Source organism: Terrapene carolina, unplaced genomic scaffold (genome assembly GCF_002925995.2).
Source record: "Terrapene carolina triunguis isolate 2854851 unplaced genomic scaffold, T_m_triunguis-2.0 Scaffold84, whole genome shotgun sequence".
In the NCBI taxonomy this organism is placed as follows: Eukaryota; Metazoa; Chordata; order Testudines; family Emydidae; genus Terrapene; species Terrapene triunguis.
In genome coordinates, this window is record NW_020664435.1 from 29,994,692 (window position 1) to 30,016,848 (window position 22,157).

General features: G+C 40.4%; 2 protein-coding genes across 3 annotated transcripts in view; one reads left to right on the top strand and one right to left on the bottom strand.

The window, feature by feature from the left end:
- The first annotated feature begins 968 nt into the window (after positions 1-968).
- Positions 969-13,912, top strand: BET1 (Bet1 golgi vesicular membrane trafficking protein). The gene is made up of 4 exons (XM_026649451.2): positions 969-1,083; positions 9,207-9,322; positions 11,237-11,293; positions 12,220-13,912. Exons 1-4 carry the CDS (start codon positions 1,065-1,067, stop codon positions 12,373-12,375), a joined length of 348 nt encoding a protein of 115 aa, XP_026505236.1. The 5' UTR covers positions 969-1,064; the 3' UTR covers positions 12,376-13,912.
- A 7,424-nt stretch (positions 13,913-21,336) lies between these two features.
- LOC112115718 (probable acyl-CoA dehydrogenase 6) overlaps positions 21,337-22,157 on the bottom strand; it is a 148,976-nt gene continuing 148,155 nt past the window's right edge. For both annotated transcript variants that reach the window (XM_024212896.3, XM_024212898.1), the window contains one exon: positions 21,337-21,646. In XM_024212896.3, coding sequence (XP_024068664.1) covers positions 21,553-21,646 — 94 coding nt within the window. In that variant the 3' untranslated portion in view covers positions 21,337-21,552. The remainder of the gene's footprint in view (positions 21,647-22,157) is intronic.

Consider the following 22,157-nt stretch of genomic DNA (forward strand, 5'->3'; position numbering starts at 1 on the left):
GTGCTTGGGAAGGGAAATTTTAAATCAATATTACTTCTACATATAAATCATGTAATAATTCTACATGCAAAGAAAGTAAATACATGTCTTTTCCATATTCATCTTAAAGATGTGCTAAAATCAGGCTACACTGTAGCTGACAGATCTGTTCAACTGATAGGCAGAGAAAAAGGAAATGCTGGAAGTTACCAGGGTTTTCGTGTCACAAAAGGAGAATGATTTGTTGTAAAGCAATTGTATATAGGATGGCAGCTGGTTTGCTAAGACCCACTGCCTATCATACTGACCAATATTGTCTAATTATGCACCCAGGTTTGTCTGTAATCACATTGTCTCCTCTTATACGTGAATTGCAAGCTCCTTGGGGCAGGGACTATCTTTCTGCTATGCAGTTGTATAGTATCTAGCACAGCAGGGCTCTGGTTCAGGACTAGGACTTCTAAAGGCAACTGCAATACAAATAATAAATATAAATAATGTAGGATGCCAGTCTCCTTAGAATTAGAGAACCCAGTGTAGCTGCCTTTTTTTCTAGTAAATGCCTCACTTAAATTAGGAGAATCTATAAATAAGCCTCATAAAAGTATTTTCTTTAAACTCAAGTACCAGGAAATCACTTAACTTCAAATGAGATTAAACCAACTGCTATGCAAGGGGGAGGGATAGCTCAGTGGCTTGAGCATATGCCTGCTAAACCCAGTGTTGTGAATTCAATCCTTGAGGGGGCCACTAAGGGAGCTGGGGCAAAATCAGTGCTTGGTCCTGCTAGTGAAGGCAGGGGGCAGGACTCGATGACCTCTCAGGGTCCCTGCCAGCTCTATGAGATAGGTCTATCTCCATAGGTTATTTTTGTATTATTAACTACACTACCCAGGAGGCCCCGCGCTCGGCCGGAAGGGCCCCGCACGTGGAGGGACTGCATTACCCAGAGGGCTGTGGGGTAGCGATGTCGTGGCGTTTGGGGTGACTGAGGAGGGCCCGGAAGCCGGAGCTTGGCCGCTGACGCGCAGAGCCGCTTCCTCAGCGGGTGGGGGAGCCGGTCCCCTGCCCATCCCGCCGCAGGGATGAGGCGCGCTGGGCTGGGTAAGCGGGGGGCGGCGGCGGGAGACCTGGGGAGGGGCCCGGGCTTTGCAGGGCTGAGCGGGGCGGACTCGGGAACCGGGAGTTGGGGGGGGGGCGGAGGAGGGACCGGGCCGTGCAAGGAGGTGGAAATGATGCGTGAATCGTTTCTGTGGCCTCCTTACCCGTGGCCTGAACTAGTGTCTGGCTAAACTCCAGCGCGGTTCCCCCCCCCCCCCCGGGGGTTGCGCCCCTGTGAAGTCAGTGGCACTGAGAGGAGGCTGCAGAAGCGAGACACCATCCCAGCGCTGAGCTAGTTCTTAGGGGAAGCCCGTGGGGTACTTTCCTTTCCACCTCGCTGATCATAGTTTATCAGACTCACACCACTCCAGCTGCTGCTTTCCTTTACCCCCCAGTAATTGAATGTTGTCGTTGTTTCAGAGCTTCTCTCAATACCCTTCAGCAATCGATTGTTGTTTACAGAAAGTGGGAGGTCTGAGTCATGTCAGGACCCACATGTAAATCTGTGGTAGAGATCATCCTCCAACCTGCTGCTGATGACAGAAAGTGAAAGAAGATAAATTTAAATTGCTGCTTTTATTTTTGCCTTTTTGTTTTGTAGTATGCTAGTACTAAGCTCATGGACTCTGTTTTAGAGCCTTGACTTGAAAAACGTATTTGTAAATTTATATGTAGCTGTTTGTTGCCCTTCATTTCCTGCCTGAAGACAGGCTACTTCTGCAGCTGGCATCAATCTTTCAGATGTGTCTATAGTGTGGCTTGGAAATAACCCTTTCAGTGTTGGGTAACAAGAATGCTGGCCATTGGAAGGATTATGTAAAAGGGAGTATGGGAAGTTATGAACATGTTGCTGTCTGGGGCAGGCACTATTACTTGTACAGCACATTGCAGTTACAACCTTTCACTACTGTGTAAGGTTGTGATTTTCCCCATAATGGTGGGAAAAAGTTAAGTAAATGAGAAAAAACATAGTCCAAATTGACAAAACTGTAATTATGTAAATAAAATACAAGAATAAAATAATTACCCAATCTATTAAGTAGTTAGGATCTATTAGTTTTGACCAAACCATTCAGAATGTAGTAAAACAGACTCTGTTACGTAGGCTACTAGGGTAGACTCAGCAATGCCAACAAACATGAATTTGGCAGGTATAAAAACACTACTTCCTTTCATGACTTTACCTTTGCTGCGTATATACTGGGGTGGGGGGTTTGTCAGCAGAGCTATGTCACCAAGTGTGTAGATCTTATCTCTACACTCCTGACTGAAATCGCTATGCTAGTATACATTTTAAGTGTAGACAAGGCCTTAGACTTAGTTCTTTGGGCCAGTAGACCATCTTTTTGTTATGTGTTTCTATCATGAGTAGCACAACAGAGCCCTGGTTCCTGACTGGAGGCCTTAGGCTATGTCTACACTCCACACTGTGAAGAGTATGTGTAGCTACATGGTGCAGTGAAAAGCAGGCTCTGTCCATACTGCAGTGTGTAGCTACATGTCAGTGAAAGACTCTGGTGGGGGCAGCATGGAAAGACTTCAGCAGGGCCCCAAGCCTTTCATTGCAGTGAGAAAAGGCTCTGGCAGAGGGAGGCTGAGCTGTTCCCCGCTGCCAGAGTCTTTACCTGTGGTGGGGAGTTGCCAGAGCCTTTTGCTGCTGCTGGAGCCTTACCCTGCCGCCAGAATCCTTATCTGCAGCAGGGCAAGGTTCTGGCAGCACCTTTCCCTCCGGCGGCAAAGGGCTCCAGCAGCAGGGAGCTGTCAGAGCCTTTTCCTGCTGCCTCCCCTTTGCTGGAGTCCTTACCTGAAGTGAGGAAAGGTTCTAGAAGTGGGGAGTTGCTGGAACCTTTTCCCCTCTGCCAGAACCTTTCCCTGCTGCCTCCCCCTGCCAGAGCCTTTACCCACTGCTGGTGTGTTTTCTTGTGGCAGGGAAAGGGAAAGTCTCCAGTGGGACACTGCATGACTGACAAGAGCAATGTAGACAGGAAGGCATGGCTTGGGGAAGTAGAGAGGCATGTAGGATATGTACCTGAGTTCTTACCCTGACCATTCAGGCATGTCTGTACTCTACTTACCTAAGCTGTGCCTCACTGTCTACACTGCTATTTAAACCTGTGCTGGGGGTTGGGGGGCCACCTTAGTACATACTCTACACGCTGTCAAAAGAAGCATATAGTGCAAATATGGCTTAGATACTACTGCAATACCAACAATATTTTTTTAAATGTACAGAATTCAACTGATCTAGGACTATTATTTTATTTCCAGTCTTCCATTATGATTAAGGCTATGATTTAATCATGGGTATTTGTAGTAAAAGTCATATACAGGTCATGGGCAAGAAACAAAAAATCACGGCCTGTGACCTGTCCATGACTTATATCATAAATACCCCCTATTGAATCTTGGGGGTGGGTGGTGGGGGTGCTGCAGAGGGGAGCCTGCGGCACCAGCAGCTGGGGCAGGAAAGCGCTGGGGGGCCGCCAAGCTGTGGCTGCTCCAGTCATCCCCTGGGACCACTGCTCAGGCGGTCCCCAGGGCCAGTTGCAGCAGCCACCGCTTGGGTGGTCCCTGGAGCCAAATGCCTGGGGCCGCCAGAGCAGCGGCCGGTGTGACTGTTTCTGGGGTTGGGACCACTCCAGGAGCGGCTGGCTGCGAGGCCGCTCCCGCAGCAGCCTGTGTGGCTGTCCCCAGGGCCGCCTGTGCAGCTGACCCTGGGATCAGCCATACTGGCCACTGCAGGAGTCTCAGAGGTCTCAGGAAGTCAAGGAATCTGTGACTTCCGCGACCTCCATGACAAACACAGAGCCTTAATTATGATGCAACGGCATGATACAACGTACTCTGCAAACAAGATTTGGGGTAGAAATCTTGATCTTTACTTTTAAATGCTAGAAGAGAATAATAATTTTTTTTCTGTCAGCCATGTTTCTGACACTTCTTTGTGCTTGGGATCAGTCATGTTAGTAAAGTAATAGGTTTCATAGCTGCTTCTGAATTCTTTCTGGGTTTTTTGTGTGGGTCTAGTTCTTTAATTAAATCAAGTCAGATTTCCACTGAAGGAATGGTCAGCTTGTAGTGTCAGATCCCTCCAAACACACCTTCTAGTTGCTTAAAAAAAAAAAAAAAAAAAAAGTTTAGTGCCTCTCCCTCTGGTCCTCTGATCAGGGTGGATTTGATTTAAATCACTAGTCAGGAAGACTCAATTTAATCATGGATTTCTACATAAAAGTGCATTCTTGTTGGTTGTTATAACCTTAATACATATTCTTCACATAACTCAGAGATAGATGTAGGTTTCATTTTTAGAAGGTACACACTATTTTGAAAACTTTTCAGATTAGTTTTACAGCTATAGCAGAAAATTAATGATTCTTTGGTTATTTAATTTACCAAAGGTAATTGAAGCAGATATTTATGAAGTCATTGGGAGGTGAACTATCTCCAGTTCAACAGGTTAATCATTAATATTTGAAGGATTTTCTTGCCATGCTGTATTAGGAGGAGAACATCACCAGACAGACATTTAAATTGTTTTATTTAACTAAAACAACAATGTTAAGTATTCTGGATTTTTTCTTCAACAGCAAACATACAGTATTTTAACAAAACAAGCGTATGTCCCTCACTTCTCACGTTTATCTCCAGACTTCTTCTCCTTGTCCAGATCTATGCCGCCCCCAACAATCTTCTATTTATTGAATTTTTTGAAACTTTGCACTTTCAGAGAGAGGTAGGGGATTGACTGTGTGTACACAAATTTGCAGAGGAACAATATAGTTGAGGTCCGTTATTTCTCACCTCTATATATTATTTATTTATTTACAAACATTTTTGCTGTTAACAAGCATGTTACCTCTGGAGACACAAGTCCAGTTTGAGAACTGCAAAAATAAGCATCTCTGATGGTATCTTCTAAACTGAGCACTGAGTCCCATTGGGTTGATAGAAAGATTAACCTAAATAATATGTACCGAAGCCTGTGGAACCCCATAAGATAGGGTCCCTAATCCATGAACTATTGGAACTCATTTACAAAACTTTTCTTAAACATTACATGAATATATTGTCTTATACTATAGAATTAGAATTTATAATCCCTATTCCATGATGACATATCTTTGAGCTATAATATATATTAATTAAAATTATCTTTAGATAGGTTTTTTCCTCAAAAAGCATTTTATCAAAAAAATCAAATTTTTTTTCTTTTAAAAAATCATTGATTTTTATCCACCCCGCCTCTGATTAAAAGTCATGCTTTTTAAAAAGTTTGTGCTCATTATACATTTTAACATTTATGGTAGTTGGGTGCTGTCAAGGCTGGATCCCCACTTTGAACTTTAGGGTTCAAATGTAGGGGCCTGCATGAAAACTTCTAAGCTTATCTACCAGCTTAGCTTTGGTCCGCTGCCACCATCACAAGAATTCCCTCCCTGGGAAGCCTTGAGAAACTTTTCACCAATTCCCTGGTGAACACAGATCCAAACCCCCTTGGATCTTAAAACAAGGAGAAATTAACCATCCCCCCTCCTTCCTTCCACCCTCCTTTCACCAACTCCTGGTGAATACAGATCCAAACCCCCTTGGATCTTAAAACAAGGAGAAATCAATCTGGTTCTTAAAAAAGAAGGCTTTTAATTAAAGAAAAAGGTAAAAATCATCTCTGTAAAATCAGTATGGAGAATACTTTACAGGGTAATCAAACTTAAAGAGCTCAGAGGACCCCCCTCTGTCTTAGGTTCAAAGTACAGCAAACAAAGATACACACTCTGGTAAAAAGGTACATTTACAAGTTGAGAAAACAAAGTAAATCTAAGACGCCTTGCTGTCTTTTTACTTACTAGTTTGAAATAGGAGAGACTTGTTTAGAAAGATGGGGAGAACCTGGATTGATGTCTGGTCCCTCTCAGTCCCAAGAGCGAACCACCCCTAAAACAAAGAGCACACACAAAAGCCTTTCCCCCCCCCAAGATTTTAAAGTATCTTGTCTCCTTATTGGTCCTTCGGGTCAGGTGTCCGTCAGGTTACCCGAGCTTCTTAACCCTTTACAGGTAAAAGGATTTGGAGTCTCTGTACACAGGAGAGCTGTTTCCCTTCCCTTTATAGTTATGACAGGTGCAAATATAGATACTGTTCCTGAATTCCACAGAGTCTTTGGGAAGTTTGGGCATCCTCATCTTTCGGTCAATCAACCATGGTGTTGATGGTGATAGTAAAAGAACTTTTGAGCTTCCAAAATATGTTGTAGGATTGGTAGGAATTAATACTTCATCAACAAGATCTTTATCATGTGACCCATGCATCAGAAGTTTAGGATTAATTCAGACAGTATTCTTTGATTTTCTGTTCAGACATGGCATCAGTATTAAATGGGAACATACTTTCCCTGAATGGATGTTTGTACCCATTCCTGGGTCATATTAGACTATTGATGTCAAAGTAATTAAAATATAGGGGTGGTTACCAGCTCACTCTATAATATTGATTCTTTAAATTTTTCCCCTTTCTTCACTTGCAAGACCTGCAAGTTTAAATATGTCTGGATGGGTATACTAAGGTTGAAGTGCTTCAGACACTTCACCTAATTGCTCGTTTTGTGGTACATTGAAGGTAGTGTTCAACATAAAAAGGAGGTTGCAAATTGATAAAATTCAGTGCCTTGCTTTTCAGCGTTTCCTATAGTATTTGCCATCTTTTTGGTACCAGACTAACAGACTGTTCCTGAATGAAACTGATGTTGAAAAGCTATTAGAAGGCCAGACAAAGTGACTTAAATTGATCATGTGGCTACATCGCTATTATGATGGCATTAAAAAATGTCCTGCTTGCTTAGAGTTATTAAACTTTGTGTTCTATCATTTCAGTAGATGGTTTCAGTCAATAGAATATTTGATTTTAAAGAATCCAAAAAAACTATTTTTGTGCACTCAAAGATGAGTGTGAATCCTCTTATCTTCCTAGTTCACAACTCTTGACAGACTCTTACATTTTATTTTAGGAGAAATCTGTTTTATTTAGTCTATTCAGTTTCTACTTGCCTACCCAGTCCCCCTCAGATTGAGGCACATTGAGAGAGGTTGTCTAGGTAAATTCTTCTATTCTTATAAATACTTACAATTTCTAGAATTTCTGCCATTGCTTTCAGCCACCTGTCCCTTCTTTAGCTGCGTATTACACAGTGGTGCTTACTGCATACTGCTTATTACCATAATGACAGCACACAATGTTGTGGGACAGTACACACACGGCATTGATTTCTCTTAAACTTCAAAAGTCTGCCCTTTGTACTTCTTCCATACCTGTCTGACAACCCCATTCCGGCTTGAAGTTGTGTTTTATGCAAATATGGGGTTTGCTTATTAAAAAGGCTGGGAATGCTTGTTCCATTTGTAAAAGACTGCCTCTTGCAATGACCTTTGATGTATAACTACTGGACTTTGGCTCCAAGCTACAGATTATCAAAGTCCATTGTAAACACATCCCTACTATAATATTCACTTAGTAATGAATACCATAAGGTTACTTCAATTATAACCTCATATTTTGCACATGCTTGTAACTCTGCGAAAAGGTTCCTTTTGAGCCAATTTTCCATACTTGGTCTTAATCCAAATCTGACTGGAAAAAAATTAAAAGAAAAAGATCAATTTTCCCATTTTTGAGTAACATGATAGTAAAATGGAAGCTTGCCAGTTCATTCATCCTTACTGAAAACTTGTCATCAAGCCAACTTGTTTTTTTTATTCTGCATCTGTAAAAAAAACAAAAAAAATCCACCCAACAAACAAAAAACCACCTTGGTATTATGGAATATCATAAATCCATAATATCAGTTATCCTGTTTTCCTGTGTATGCCTCTACTGTATATGGTACAGTGTGAAATCAGTCAAGAGATAATATCAATGCATTATTCTTGTTTTGTGGATATGACTGCTCTGTCTCCTCTCTCAAAACCTTTTTCAAAGATGAACTGAGAGAATTAATTTGTCGAGGGGATTCAAACAGTTTTAGTGTGATTTGAAATTTTTAGCTACTCGTGATAAATTATGATAGGAACTAGATTGCTAGCTGAAAGTAAATACAATCTCTACTCTAAAGTTTAGCAGGTTTTCTTTTCTTCTCCCCCCCACCCTCCTCCCCCCCGTTTTACTTGATCATTCTCTTTCCCAATCCTGGAAGCTCGGGCTTTTACCCAGCCACCTCCCTTGATATGTCTTCTACTTGTGGCCTGCTTTGTCCTGCTATTCCTCTTAGCCTACAAAGCTAGACTGCTTTTGCTTTGAGTACTGGGGTGTGTGTGGTGGGGGGGATGGGGGAGAGAGAATGCAGGGATCACGGTGCATCCCTCTCCCAGTATGCTGTTTAGCTGCTGGTTGGACAGTCCCTTTATTAGAGGTGGGAGGGGGTGAGCATACTAAGCTGATGATTTTGGCACTGACTCTCCTCTACTGGTCAGTCATCTGCCAGTTGACAATCTGGGTAGCAGCTCTGAAGCTCCTTCATCCAACTAGTAGATGACTTGCCAAGTGCAGCATCCCACCGCAAGGCAGAGGTCTCTTGCTGGTAGACACATGAGTAAAGCTCTGATTATGCAGTCTGTATGTTAATCCTTTTCCCTTTTTATAATCTAAAGGGACATTAAAACCTATATTTAATATAACAGGTTACAATGTAAACATTCCAAAGTCAAAACTATGAAGACTCTTACTGGGTAACCTTAACTCCTGCATTCCACATACGGCATAGTTGGGAATGTGTACTTTAATGTACAGTGGACTCCGTGCTACTTTCAGCCTTTTACCATTCAGGCTCTCTTCCTTGGAGAATACAAAAATTTACTGTATCTGAGGGCAAAATTGGGTCATGATATATGATTTAGTTAAATCAAGGTTGCCAAAGAACCTTTTAATTTCCCGATTTCTGAATTGAAAGCTAAACTCAATGTTCTAAATGGCTGAGAGAATTTGTAAATGTTAACAACGTCTCTTGCTCATTCTTGAGGATGCACAAGGGATGCATTTGTAACCATAATGGACTGGGACCCCCATGATACTGTATTTTGCTTGGATGATATTTCCTGTCTGTAAACCTGATTTACTGGTCTTTTTTTTTTTTTTTTAAGGTGAAGGAGTAGCTACTGGTAACTATGGCTATACCAATAGTGGGTATAGTGTACACGAAGAAGAAAATGAAAGGTTAACTGAAAGTCTGCGTACAAAAGTCTCTGCCATAAAATCAGTAAGTATATAATGATAGTGGCATCATCACTTGGAGTGAATTAAGTGCACAAAATCTTATGAACCAGTGAAGCAGCAATAGAGTAAAAGTTTAGAACGTAAATTGAATACAAGAAAAAAATATTGCCAGTCAAAAAGCACAGTGCATTCATTCGTGTAGCTGATTTCCTCTTTAATTAGATTTTAGCTCCAGCTGTCCTTTTTGGCTAATCATGAAGCTACTTGCCTGTTGAGGACAGCAGAGTCTATACCTACTACTTATTCTCAACTCTAGGAGTCAGCATTTTCTTGAGTATGAATCACACTGGCCAGGGAAACTAGAAGCCTGGGTTTAGCTCAGTAAATGACCTGGCAACCAATTTGTGTTTGTTTGTTCCTGTTAACTTAAGGAATTAGACTACTTGTACTTAGCAGAGACAGTAGTTGAAGGACAATCAAGTCCTTCAAGTTGAGGTTTGGACAACTTTTACTACATCTATTTATGAATTTATAATATGGAATAGGAAGTAACATCCTGATTTCCTCAAAAGAAGAAACGTCTTGCCTAGGGAATCTTAACTCATTCTAGAGACTGAGGACTGTATTTTTAAACCTTTTTCTAACCAAAACCCCAGGAGTTCACTTTACTCAACAAGAAATTTCATTTTTCCAATTGTTAGTCCATTCCAAGACCTGTTAAACATTTTGGAGCCCTCCCTATAGGTGCCGTTTCTAGAGATGTGGTGCAAGGCAATGAATTTTACAGAATCAAAGCCCTTACAATCTTATTGCTCAGACTGTTGCTCATAATTAAGCAATTCAGTTCCAATTAGACAAGCATAGAGACAGATTAGCTTAAATAAATGCTGTCATCTTAAATCATACTTTGAACTAGGGGTTGCATCACAAGTGGTGGTTTGGGTTTTGAAGTAAAAACACAGTGACTGCTAAGATCTAGTGGAGTGAGGGAAGGAGAAGCTCTGATTTCTGCTCTCACAGCTTGTCACTCCTAACTACCTTCCCTACTGCTAGCACCATGCTGTACTCCTGATAAGTGCCACTTAGAATCATCTGCACAGTACCCTCATACAAAAACAGCAAAAGACCATGGGAGTGGGATCGTAACACAAAAAAGTAGGTCATTTGGGTGGCCCCAGGTAGGAAAGTTTGAAATTCTGCTGTCAACATGTCTGTGTTAATATTATCACAATAAGCTACTCCAGGGTGTGCATTAGTCAGGTGATTGCCATATACTTCAGGTGCACTGAGAGCCAGGAACACAGACAGTACATTCAGCCATCCGAGCGGTGTACCAATAGCCTGATAACTGCACCCTTGAGTAGCTTATTGCTATGTAAATTTGACCCATATCTTTTAAGTTTCTGGTAATTCATGCTATGTCTCCTTCTACTGTGAAGAGTGGTTCTTAGTAAAATGAGGAAAAATAGGGAAAAGACTATAAACACCTTTGCTCTATTCTGAATATTTGATTCCAGAGTCAATCTTTATAGAGAACCTAAAAAAAAATCTGGAGAAAAATGTGTACCATAAAATAATGCCAGTCCTAGGCTGTATATGTTCTTGTCATAAACTAATACAACATAAATGTAGACGCGGTGGTGGCACTACATCACCAGAAGAGGATCTGTGTACGTCAGGTAGATGCATTCAGGTTAGAGCTGCTTTGCTGTAGGGGAATGGTGTAAAGTAACAAGTGTCCCAGAGCTGAGGAGCTTTTTTATTGCACTTGTGCACAATTTCCTTCCTAGGTGTTTTTCTCTAGTCTCTTTCAAAATATAGCATCCATGTTACTACATCTAGAAAAAAACTGGCGATGACAGATACTTTCAGAATGACTTCTCCCAGTATATAATGTCAAATCTGGTTTATAGGACTCAAATAATATAAGTAATGGTAATGCTCACTTCTTTTATAGCTTTCCATTGAAATTGGAACAGAAGTTAAAAATCAAAATAAAATGTTATCCGACATGGTAAGTATGTAGCAACTAATCTTACGAATTTTTACAGTGATATATACATATGCTTGTTTACAGTTGGCATTTTTTATATTAAGTGATGGGACTAAGAATTTATCCCTTATGTTATATCATATCACAAAAATGTTAATTACTTTATTATAGGGACAAAAGGGAGGAATAGTTCTATCCTCCATATTGACCATTAGCTACTATTTCTATAGCAGCAGTGCTTCCTCATATAAACACTTTGGCCTTGTCTACGCTACTGGGGTAATTTGACCTAAGTTACACTACTCCAGCTACGTGAATAATGTAGCTGGAGTCGACATAGTTTAGGTCGACTTACTGCAGTCTCTGCATTGCGCTGCATCTCTTACTTTAATCTTCTCGTTCCGGTGGAGTACCAGAGTCAACCGGAGAGTGCTCTGTGGTTGATTTAGCGGGTCTTCACTAGACCGCCTGCAGCAGTGTTGATCCCCAGTAAGTGTAGACATGGTCTTTGTATGAATATAACTTTTAAAGGAGCAGTCAAAATTGGTAGGTCCCAGATGAGTCTAATTATTTCTGCTCTATTAAAGCAAACATGCAATAGGAATTAAAGTATAGCTTTGACAAACCTGTACAGGAGGCATGTCAGTGCTAGAATTGATTTAAAAAAATGGAGAAGAGAAGCAAAAACACGAAAATCAGAGAAAATTGGTTACTTGTGCAAGATGTACCTGAAAACAGGTAATCGGATGCAATGGACATGAAAGGAGGACTTCTCTTTGTTATAGGCTAGCAAGATGTAACTGCCTGTTCATATGCTGGTTTGAAATGTTTTTTAATACTCTAAATATAGGAAGAAAAGACAAATGCAAGAAGTGATTGTGCATAGTCCATTGTAGCGTGGTATTATTTTCTTAGAATGATTCTCTATATGTTCTCCTCTTTCGTAGGACTCTGACTTTGATTCTACAGGTGGATTTCTAGATGCGACTATAGGCAGACTGAAAACACTCTCCAGAGGGAGCCAGACAAAACTATTGTGCTACATGATGCTCTTTGCACTCTTTGTCTTTTTTGTAATTTACTGGATTATTAAACTGAGATGATGCAAATTATATCCAGTTTTTTTGTGCCACTTCAACAGAATTACAAAATGGTCTTAATTTGTGAGGACAGACCTTAAATTTACATACTCTGTTGATAAATATGGTTAAATGGTTATTGTAAGTTATATTAGATATCAGTGCATTTGTTATGTATATTTTGTCTTGATGTTTACCATTCCAGAAGCTTTCTTATCATATCCCCTGTTTTCTGGGGTTAACAAATGTTATCTCCTACCTTGTGCATATTTACATCTTGGCTCAAGTTACTTCTTGGGGAAATATCTTTGGAAATATAACAAAAATTAAAAACATGCCCCCGCCAGGACAAAATTTGAACCTTTAACTTTGAATTTCCGTTAATGGGTTTCACTTTTTTAATAAAGTAGTAAAAAAAATTATAAACAAAATTAGGGCCTGATCCTGAGCAAGGAACTCAGGATCAGGCTTGTAGCAGTTTGCAGATTATAGAAGTATGAAAAAGGCTTGTGCTTTTTCAAAACAGATTTATTGTAACATAGATTAAACCACCTGAAACTACAAGTACAGTACCATCATACTTGTAATGCTTTGGGTTGGGGTTGGCAAATTTCTATAAGTATCATGGCTTAGAATTTAAAAATGAAATTAAAAAAAAAAACAAAACCCACCTTGCAGTTTAAGGAGGCATTAACTGACCTAAACTGGAAGAACGTTGGGTAATTTTAATTTGAGACCAAGTAATGCTAAGGGCTGGTCTACCCTGGGAACTTACAGCAAGATAGCCACGTTTCTCAGAGGTGTGGAAAAATCTTCATCCCTGAGACACATAGCTATGCAAACCTAACCCCTGCTATAGACAGCATTAGGTGGATGGAAGAATTCTTCTGTTGACCTAGCTTCCATCTCTCGGGGAGGTAGATTACCTATGCTGACAGGAGAACCCCATAGGGGTGCATAGGTAATGTCCATACTGAAGTGCTATATTGGCGCAGCTCAAGGAACATTGCACGTGTAGACAAGCCCTAAGATGTATTCAGTATAATCAAATGCCTTTTGATAGTTTGGGGAACCAGCATGGACAAGATGCAAATATTTGCATAGCATCTTTCCATTACATTTTATATTTAAGTACTTAAAACTTACTGATTCTATTGAATCACTGGGGTTTTTACCCTTCATACATTTCTGTCAGTTAATGACCTCTTAAAGCTACTTAGCATTATTTTGAAATGTGAAACCAGATTTATAAGCTCTTATACTGGAGAGTATTATGATGCAAGATAGCACGAATTACCTCTTTTGTTAGAGGTACTTTTATTTATTAAGATTAAGCCTTAGTTTTGGTTATTCATAAAGATAAATTGTTGACTAGCAACTATTACACTGTTAAATGCAGCATACAAAATAGAAACCATTTTCTAGAGATTGAAGTGTTATCTAAAAGAAAACTATGCCTTGCCTAAATTTTCTAGATTCACTATTAATGCAATATGTTGCCATAACTTGTAGTACTCTACCCCATTACAAACTGTAAAAAATAAAGCATGTCTGTGATATATTTCTTAGCCATATGGATTTGTTCCTGAAAATAGATCGCAGGTTTGTTCCATCTTATGTAATTTTTCCTAGCATAAAATATGAAGAGGTTTTTCAAAAGTGCTGATTTTAAAATAATGTTAGAATCCGTATTCAATATTTTAAACAGCAGCATTTAATGATGCAACTACCCTTGCTTGGAAAACAAATAACTTAAACAACTGGTTAACAGAGGTGCATTCTGAATATTTAAGTATCATACTAGTATTAGTCTGGCGGGTAGTTACTTTTATAATCCATATTTGGCAACTTGATTGTGTTTTTCTTATCTACCATGTTTGAAGTGACCTAATTCTAGATAGTCTGCAAAAGAATTCATCTACTATAGTTTGAGTAGACTTGAAAATTTTTTGTTGTCAAACATCTAAAAAAATGTACACAAACAAAATGTGCTTGAAATACTGACTCTTATGTAACACATCCTCTTTCTTTAAAGGATTGCTGTTTATATCACTGTAGGTATATTGCAATGGCCCTCTGTCCAAGGAACCCTCCATTTTTAACATAAATCTGCCTTCAGGAATTAAAGTACACTCACTATTCCATTTGTAGATATTGTAGTCTTTGGGAGTCTATCCCAAGCTGAGATACTACATACATTGCCTCTGACCTCCAGAGTTTTGCACCTCGTCTGTCTTGCCAGGCTTAGCGCTTCCCCTTTGCTGGTGGCAGGGCCTGGAGTAAATCAGCCCCACACTGGACAGTGTTTCTTTCCCCTTTTTATTTATCAATATTTTCAAGGAAGGCTTTGGGGCAGGCCCAAAGAGTGCTCCAAACAAAAGAAACAAATTCACAAACACAAAATACAGGAGGATACCTTTTCCTATCCCGTCTCTGTGGGTGTTGTCCCGTTATTGGCCCCGGGGTACCAATCCTTCCCCTAAACAGGCATTCAGTTTAGTTGTTTCCCCTGCCAGAAGGAGAGCAGCCTCTCACCCTGGAGAAGCCTATCTTCCGGCTACCACTAGCCCTGCAACAACTTGTCTCTCTGCCTCCTCTCTCACCAGAAGAGGGGTTTATAATTGTCTCAGGCAGCCCTTAATTGAACTAAGGTGTCCCTAGTTGCACTGAGGTAACCCCTTAGTTTATAGGGGAAAGGGCCTTTATCATTCTAGGGCTAACATAGCCCTTCCCCTATTCTCTTGCAGCTGTCCAGCCTGACTGTCACAATTCATATATATATATATATATATATATATATATATATACACACACACTCATAGACTCATAGACTTTAAGGTCAGAAGGGACCAATATGGTCATCTAGTCTGACCCCCCCGCATGATGCAGGCCACAAAAGCTGACCCCCCCACTTTCCCTTAACTCTGCTGTTGAAGTCTCCAGATCGTGATCTAAAGACTTCAAGTCGCAGAGAATCTTCCAGCTTGCGACCCCTGCCCTATGCTGCGGAGGAAGGCGAAAAACCTCCAGGGCCACTGCCAATCTACCCTGGAGGAAAATTCCTTCCCGACCCCAAATATGGCGATCAGCAGAACCCCGAGCATACAGGCAAGATTCTCTAGCCAGACCCTCATTTTACCAGCGATGGCCGTTATTGCCTAATTGATTAGAATCCCGTAATCCCATCAAACCATTCCCTCCATAAACTTATCTAGCCTAATCTTGAAGCCAGAGAGGTCTTTCGCCCCCACCGTTTCCCTCGGAAGGCTGTTCCAAAATTTCACCCCTCTGACGGTTAGAAACCTTCGTCTAATTTCAAGCCTAAATTTCCCCACGGCCAGTTTATATCCATTCGTTCTCGTGTCCACATTAGCACTGAGCTGAAATAATTCCTCTCCCTCCCTGGTATTTATCCCTTTGATATATTTAAAGAGAGCAATCATATCCCCCCTCAGCCTTCTTTTGGTTAGGCTAAACAAATCAAGCTCCTCGAGTCTCCTTTCATAGGAAAGGTTTTCCATTCCTCGGATTATCCTAGTTGCCCTTCTCTGTACCCGTTCCAGTTTCAGTTCATCCCTTTTATGTTATTGCAGTGTGTCTTTTTGGTTATCAAACATAGTATGTGGTCAAGTGGCTCTTTGAGCTGTGGTCAAGTGAAAAATTCTATAAGTTATATCTGAACAGTTTCACTACATGGACTACTTTATTTTTTCTCCTGGTGCCTAGTGCATACAACTACCTATATGGCAGGGACTCACTGTGTATGCAATACATAGCATAATTGAACTACGCTTGAATGAATGTTGGTATATTTGTTTTCTGCCCTTGCCAAAAAGTGTTGCACTAACACCAATGTGTACACTAGTACTTGCTTTAGTTTATTCTTGCCCTTTCTCAGCCTTTGTGGGAATCCTCAGATAATAAAATCTGCCTCTGTTTGATTGTCTTAGATTGTTTAAAATTGACAGGATTTTGAGGTGTAGGTTTTAAACCTCAAGTAAAAGGTATGTCTATGAAAGACTCAATCTCCCTTGATTTCTGGGGAAACTGTAGCTCGAGTTTTAGCCTTGATATTACAACCTAATTAGTTTTCCAGGAAAAATAGATCTGATACTTTGAATGCAGAAACAATCTTTGGAGAAAAGTGAGGGTATCTTTAAGCATGAAGGAACAGTAAAATGTGAAGGAGGGTGTGACACTGCACCCCATATTCTTCATAGTGATAGGATGATGATATGATTATAGCATAATTATGTATTTTATGCAAGATGGGGCATGTAGGATGTCATTAGAAAAGTTATGATTTGCTGAATATGATTATCCCATTTGTATGCATGTATCATTTTTGTATCTGAAGTTATAAATACTGTATATCTGTACTTCAAATGAAGTTACACTTGGGTAACATCCACTAGACAAGATGTTTTCAGTCTAGATAGCTGGTTGGGAAGGGCTTATTCAGGGCAGTGAGCCATGAAGGAAAACAATAGGCCTTAGGAGAAGCTTATCTCCCACCTGGTGAGCTTTCCAGGGAACACTCCAGACAGCCTGTAAGTAATGGCTGCTATGACTCTACAAGGACATGTGACGAGGCCACATGATTCCAGAATCCATCTTGGGATGTCAGTATTTTTCCACAAACTGGTCTGGGGACTAAGTTTTGAAACAAAGGGTTCCCACCATATGCTAAAGCCATTTAAGGCAGGGAGTGACATCATCTGTTGTTCTTCATTTCCCCACCCAAGAAGACCCCTGGAAACACCTGAGAAACAATGATTGAACTGGGGAAAGTGCTGGACACAGGCTAAAGGAATTTCTAGTCTGTGTATGAAAGACTTGAGGATTCCAAGCTGTAAAGCAAGCGCAGCTTGCCCCTTAAGAATCTGCAGCCTGCTTGTATCACCAGCCAGGGTGAGAATTTGCTAATTCATATCCTATCTTTCTAGTATCTAAGGCTACGTCCTCACTACGGGGGGTGGGGGTCGATTTAAGATACGCAAATTCAGCTACGCGAATAGCGTAGCTGAATTCGACATATCGGAGCCGACTTACCCAGCTGTGAGGACGGCGGCAAATCGACCTCCGCGGCTCCCCCGTCGACAGCGCTTACTCCTACCTCTGCTGATGGAGTACAAGCGTCGATTTGGGGATCGATTGTCGCGTCCCGACGAGACGCGATAATTCGATCCCCGAGAGATCGATTTCTACCCGCCAATTCAGGCGGGTAGTGTAGACCTGCCCTTAGACTTCGTTTCCATTTTTGTTTATTTACTAGGTAATCTGCTTTGATCTGTTTGCTATAATTTATAATCATTTAAAATCTATCTTTTGTAGTAAAGAGACTTGTTTTTGCTTTATCTAAACCAGTGAGTTTGGAGTGAAGTGTGTGGGAATCTTAGCTCAGAGGGGCTGTTGCATATTCCTCTCCACATTGGGGAGACAGGGGGAGGAGGCAAATTCTGAGTTTACGCTGTACAGTTCCCTGTGCAGTGCAAGATGGTATAATTTTGGGTTTATGCTCCAGAGTGGGTGCGTGCCTGGGGAGCTGAGTTACCTTGGCTTTAGCCTTTCTACTGTTGGTTCATGCAGTGGCTAGTCAAAGAGCCTGCATGTAACTGCCATGGGTGTGTCCCTACCTGTGTGTATGCTGGGGGGAGTGTAAGACTGGGAGCGTGGCTGCAGCTTGTCACAGCAGCACAGTGTGAGAGGGAGCCCTGGCTGGTGGGTCAGAGAGCTCAGTGGTACCCCAGTTCCAGGTGACACCCTGGGGAGAACATGTCATAGAGGGGAAAAAACAAACTCCTTTAATCAGCTATGGTTGCCAATGTTCTCCATATACTGCATCAGAAAAAAAAAGTTTTGTATAATGTATAAGTAGTGCAGGGATGGCTTGAGTCCTTGAAATGCATGAGACCTTCATGGTTTTCCTCTCTCCAGCCAGAGATTTCTGGTACTATATTTCTATAGCATCAGTATGGGATACTTTAAATGATGCATCTCTGAGAAATGAGGTGTGAAAAGGGTAAATTTATTTTTTAATCACACTAGAGCGCCTCAACTTTAATGGCTTTAAGTTATTTTGATATCTCTCATAGCCTGAAACTATTGGGCTGGGATACAGTTAAGATAGTGCAGCTCATGTAGAAGGCTGTAGGTTACAAATTGTGTTTCAGTAGGTTTTACCAGTGCATTTTAAATTATAAAGATGAACAATAGATGAAATGTTGGCCTTTTAACAGAAGTAAATGTGCAGTGTGAAGATTTGACTCAGAATCCCAGCCATTCATTTGGAAAAGGTTGAGACAGAACGTCTGTAGAAATGGAATTACCCTTTCTTGAGGAATATTTCACTACATAGAGGATACTAGATGTAAGGAGACTCTTTGGGGGAGAGTATGTATTTCAGCCCCTGTTGTGCAGAGGCCTGGATTCTTAAGTTGTTCAAGATAACAAAAGTCCAACTCAGCCTGTTAACATAAAATTACTTTGGAAAGTCAGCAGAAGTTACATTGAATTAGTCTAAACAAAAGGGTATTCTTGTACCACCCAAGGATTGCTAAGGTGGTGACTGGTAAGAAAAAGCAAATGGAATAAGAAATTAATGGCTCAAAATTGGTGTAAAAAACTAGGCCTAGTTGGTGGACACAATAAAGAAAGATGGGGTAATCTTCCTATTATCCCCTTTTGGGTTCCTTAAAGACTTTGGGGGTGGGGGGGGAATTCCAATTGTGGAAGACGGGTGGACTGAAAGGAGTGAGCTTTACCATCCTGGCTGCCACCTTCACAGGCTACTCGGGCCGCAAGATTCATTGTGATAGCACTAAATCTTCATCATCTTGAGCATGAGAGATGTCCTGACCAACCCAGCTCAAAGGAAAACCTAGAGGATATTGTCACTTCCACCAGATCTGACTAAATCCTGACCACCAGCTGGAATGTAATACTTGGGTTTCTGCTTTAACTCCTTCTCTGGTTTGTCCTTTTTCCTTCTCTTTTCACCTTTTGTTTAATAAGAGTTGGGCTTAGCCAGCCAAACAACTGCATCGTTTGCAGCACTGCAGTAAAGCCAGAGACAATCAAGAAGAATGCCCTAACAGCCTGATGTTGCTAAAAGTTGTCCGAGTGGCTCGATAAGACTATGCTGTACCAGTCTTTCTCCAGCAGCAAGCACTAGTAACAGCAACTATATTTTCCGTCATTGTTTTTCTCCTCTTTTGTGTGTGTTTTGTCTTGAAGTGGGATCAGACTTTTACAACTCCACCCCCGTCTCCAGTAATCTTTTCTCTTTTCCCTAAAAAAGAACAGTTGTTACCATCTTTAATACCATCTAAAAGATTGACAAGCCAGGTGCATTCTCTATAAAACGGTCTGCAGCTAAATAGAAAGGGATAGTGTTAAAATGAAAACCTTACTTAATGCTTTACATTTCAAATCTCTATCATTTCCTTTTCTGTATCTTTAATAAAAGGATAGCTTTTTAATGGTGGTTGTTGACATGCTGGCTGAGGTCTCTGCTCAACCCCTTGGCCTAAACCATTTTTAACTGTTTAGTGTTGTACAATGACAAGATCACTAACACCTGTGACTTTCTGGGCCCGTTTATTCCACTCAGAAATAAGCATTGGCCTCTGGATAGCTTTAGATACAACAAAATATAATTACTTAGAAGAATATTGGGAACAACATATAGAGATAGGAAGACGAATGAAGAAAGCAGAAAAATTACTGGACAAGGTACCTTCTCACAAATAATGTACAAGAGAAGACATCAGTGGCTGGGACATGTGTTGAGAATGGAAAAAGAATGCTTACCAAATACCGCCCTTGAATGGAAGCCAGAAAACGCAAGAAGAAAGAGAGGAAGACCGCGAATAACATGGAAACGAACAGTTCTGAATGACATCAAGCACCTCAACATGAAATGGGAAGATTTGGAGAGAAGGGCAGTTGACAGGCAAGGATGGCAAATATGGGTAGCCCAATGTGCAGCAAAGCACAGGATGGACTAAGGTCTAAACTTTACATTTATTGCAAGCAGCTTTACATTTCACGTCAAGGACTTCTGTAACAAATTATGCTAATTTGTCCAATCAAATTTCATTTGTCACATATTTGTGCTTTAAAGCAATTACAACTTACAGTACTGTTAAACATATTTAATCAAGTTTAAACAACTCCAATGAGTGTAACTGACATTGATGAATCAATATTCATAGTGAGCAAATATTAATGGACTGATATATTTAGAGAGAAAGAAAAAAATGGTATTTATTTAGTTCCTAACCAATGTAAACTGCCGCTAATCATAGCTTCCACAGCCAGAAAGGACACTTCTGATCATCCAGTATATTCTCCTGTATAACACAGGCAGTAGAACTTCCCCAGTTTGGTTGAAAACTGTAACAATTTAGCTAAGGACTAGGAATTGTAAGGCAATGTTGCCAGACTTATGGCCACTGTTCAAAATGAATGACGTATATGTAGAGCCACTTTCTGCAGTGTGTGAGATATTGATCATTGAATATTACAAAGTGAAAGTTATGTAACCTATAGGTGAATGAAGGACAGCAGAATTGCTGTTCCAGTAATGGAATATACAAGTTTAAGAAATGAGGCATGAGAAATTCTGGTGCCTAGAAGCCTTAACTGTGAACCAGGACTGTACAACCACGGAAGAAAAAAAAAAAGGCCATTCCACAAAGACCTTACAACCTAAGATAAAGTGCATGTCTCCAATAGACGATATGGTTGGTATTCAGTGCAGTTTTACATTAAAATTTGCTTAAGTAAACTACTGGTAGAATTCTCTCTTGCATGGGACATGGCAAGGCGGCACTCAATTTTATCATGGTTTAGGTTTTTTAACTGTAGGTGTGGCTTGCTTATATAAGTAGACACTCACTCCATTTACTTAATATGCACTAGACCACTCAAAAGCAGCAACTGGTCTGCAACAAGAGAAAAAATGTTGCAAGAGGATACATGTTTTCAGATTACTTCCTTTTAATTTCAATATTTAATTTAAAAGTTATGGTACAAGAAATTTTGTATACAAAGGCACTAAGTAGTAGGTCATTGGCATAAATGCTAGAAAATTTCACTTAATCACCTTAGATATATTGCTTATTCTTTCAGTATGTAATCAATATACTGTATCTCTCTCATGAATTTTCAATAAAGAAATGTAACTGTTGCTGGGTGTTACTTCTTTTGTGGAAGAGTTTCCATATATTTGCATATAATGGAAAGCATGACTTCATCTGCACCAGCTCCTATTGACAGTAATCTTGAGTCTCTGCAGAGACAAAGAATGGGTGAAAACATTTGTATGATATATCAGCTGAAAATTCATGCTGAACTGAAATGTTTCCTGCCCCTCCCCCCACGTTTAGTTACCACAAAGTTACTTTTCCTCCGGTTTTATTACACAGAAATGTACTCTAGCTAATATTGTACATACACATCAATCAGAATGAAGAAAGCTTTGCAGGTTGTTTGAAAAGAAAAACACAGCATTGCTTCAGACATAGCCTAAAGTTTGGAAATGCAGTTTTCTTCAAGTATAATGCTAGCTCTGAATTTCAGTAACTTTGTTTCCCCTTCCAAGTAAAGCTTATGAAGGATTTACCCCTTTGTTACCTTCCTACAGATTTAAAAATCTGCCAGAGAAACCTTTAAAGAGCAGCTTGGTGTTCCATTGTCTACACTGTTTGGATTGTCCAAGTTTGTTAGGCTAACACTTGAAATCTCCATGCTCACCAGGCTGAAGGCTGCACTTTACAAAATGAACTGTGGCCCATCTTTTC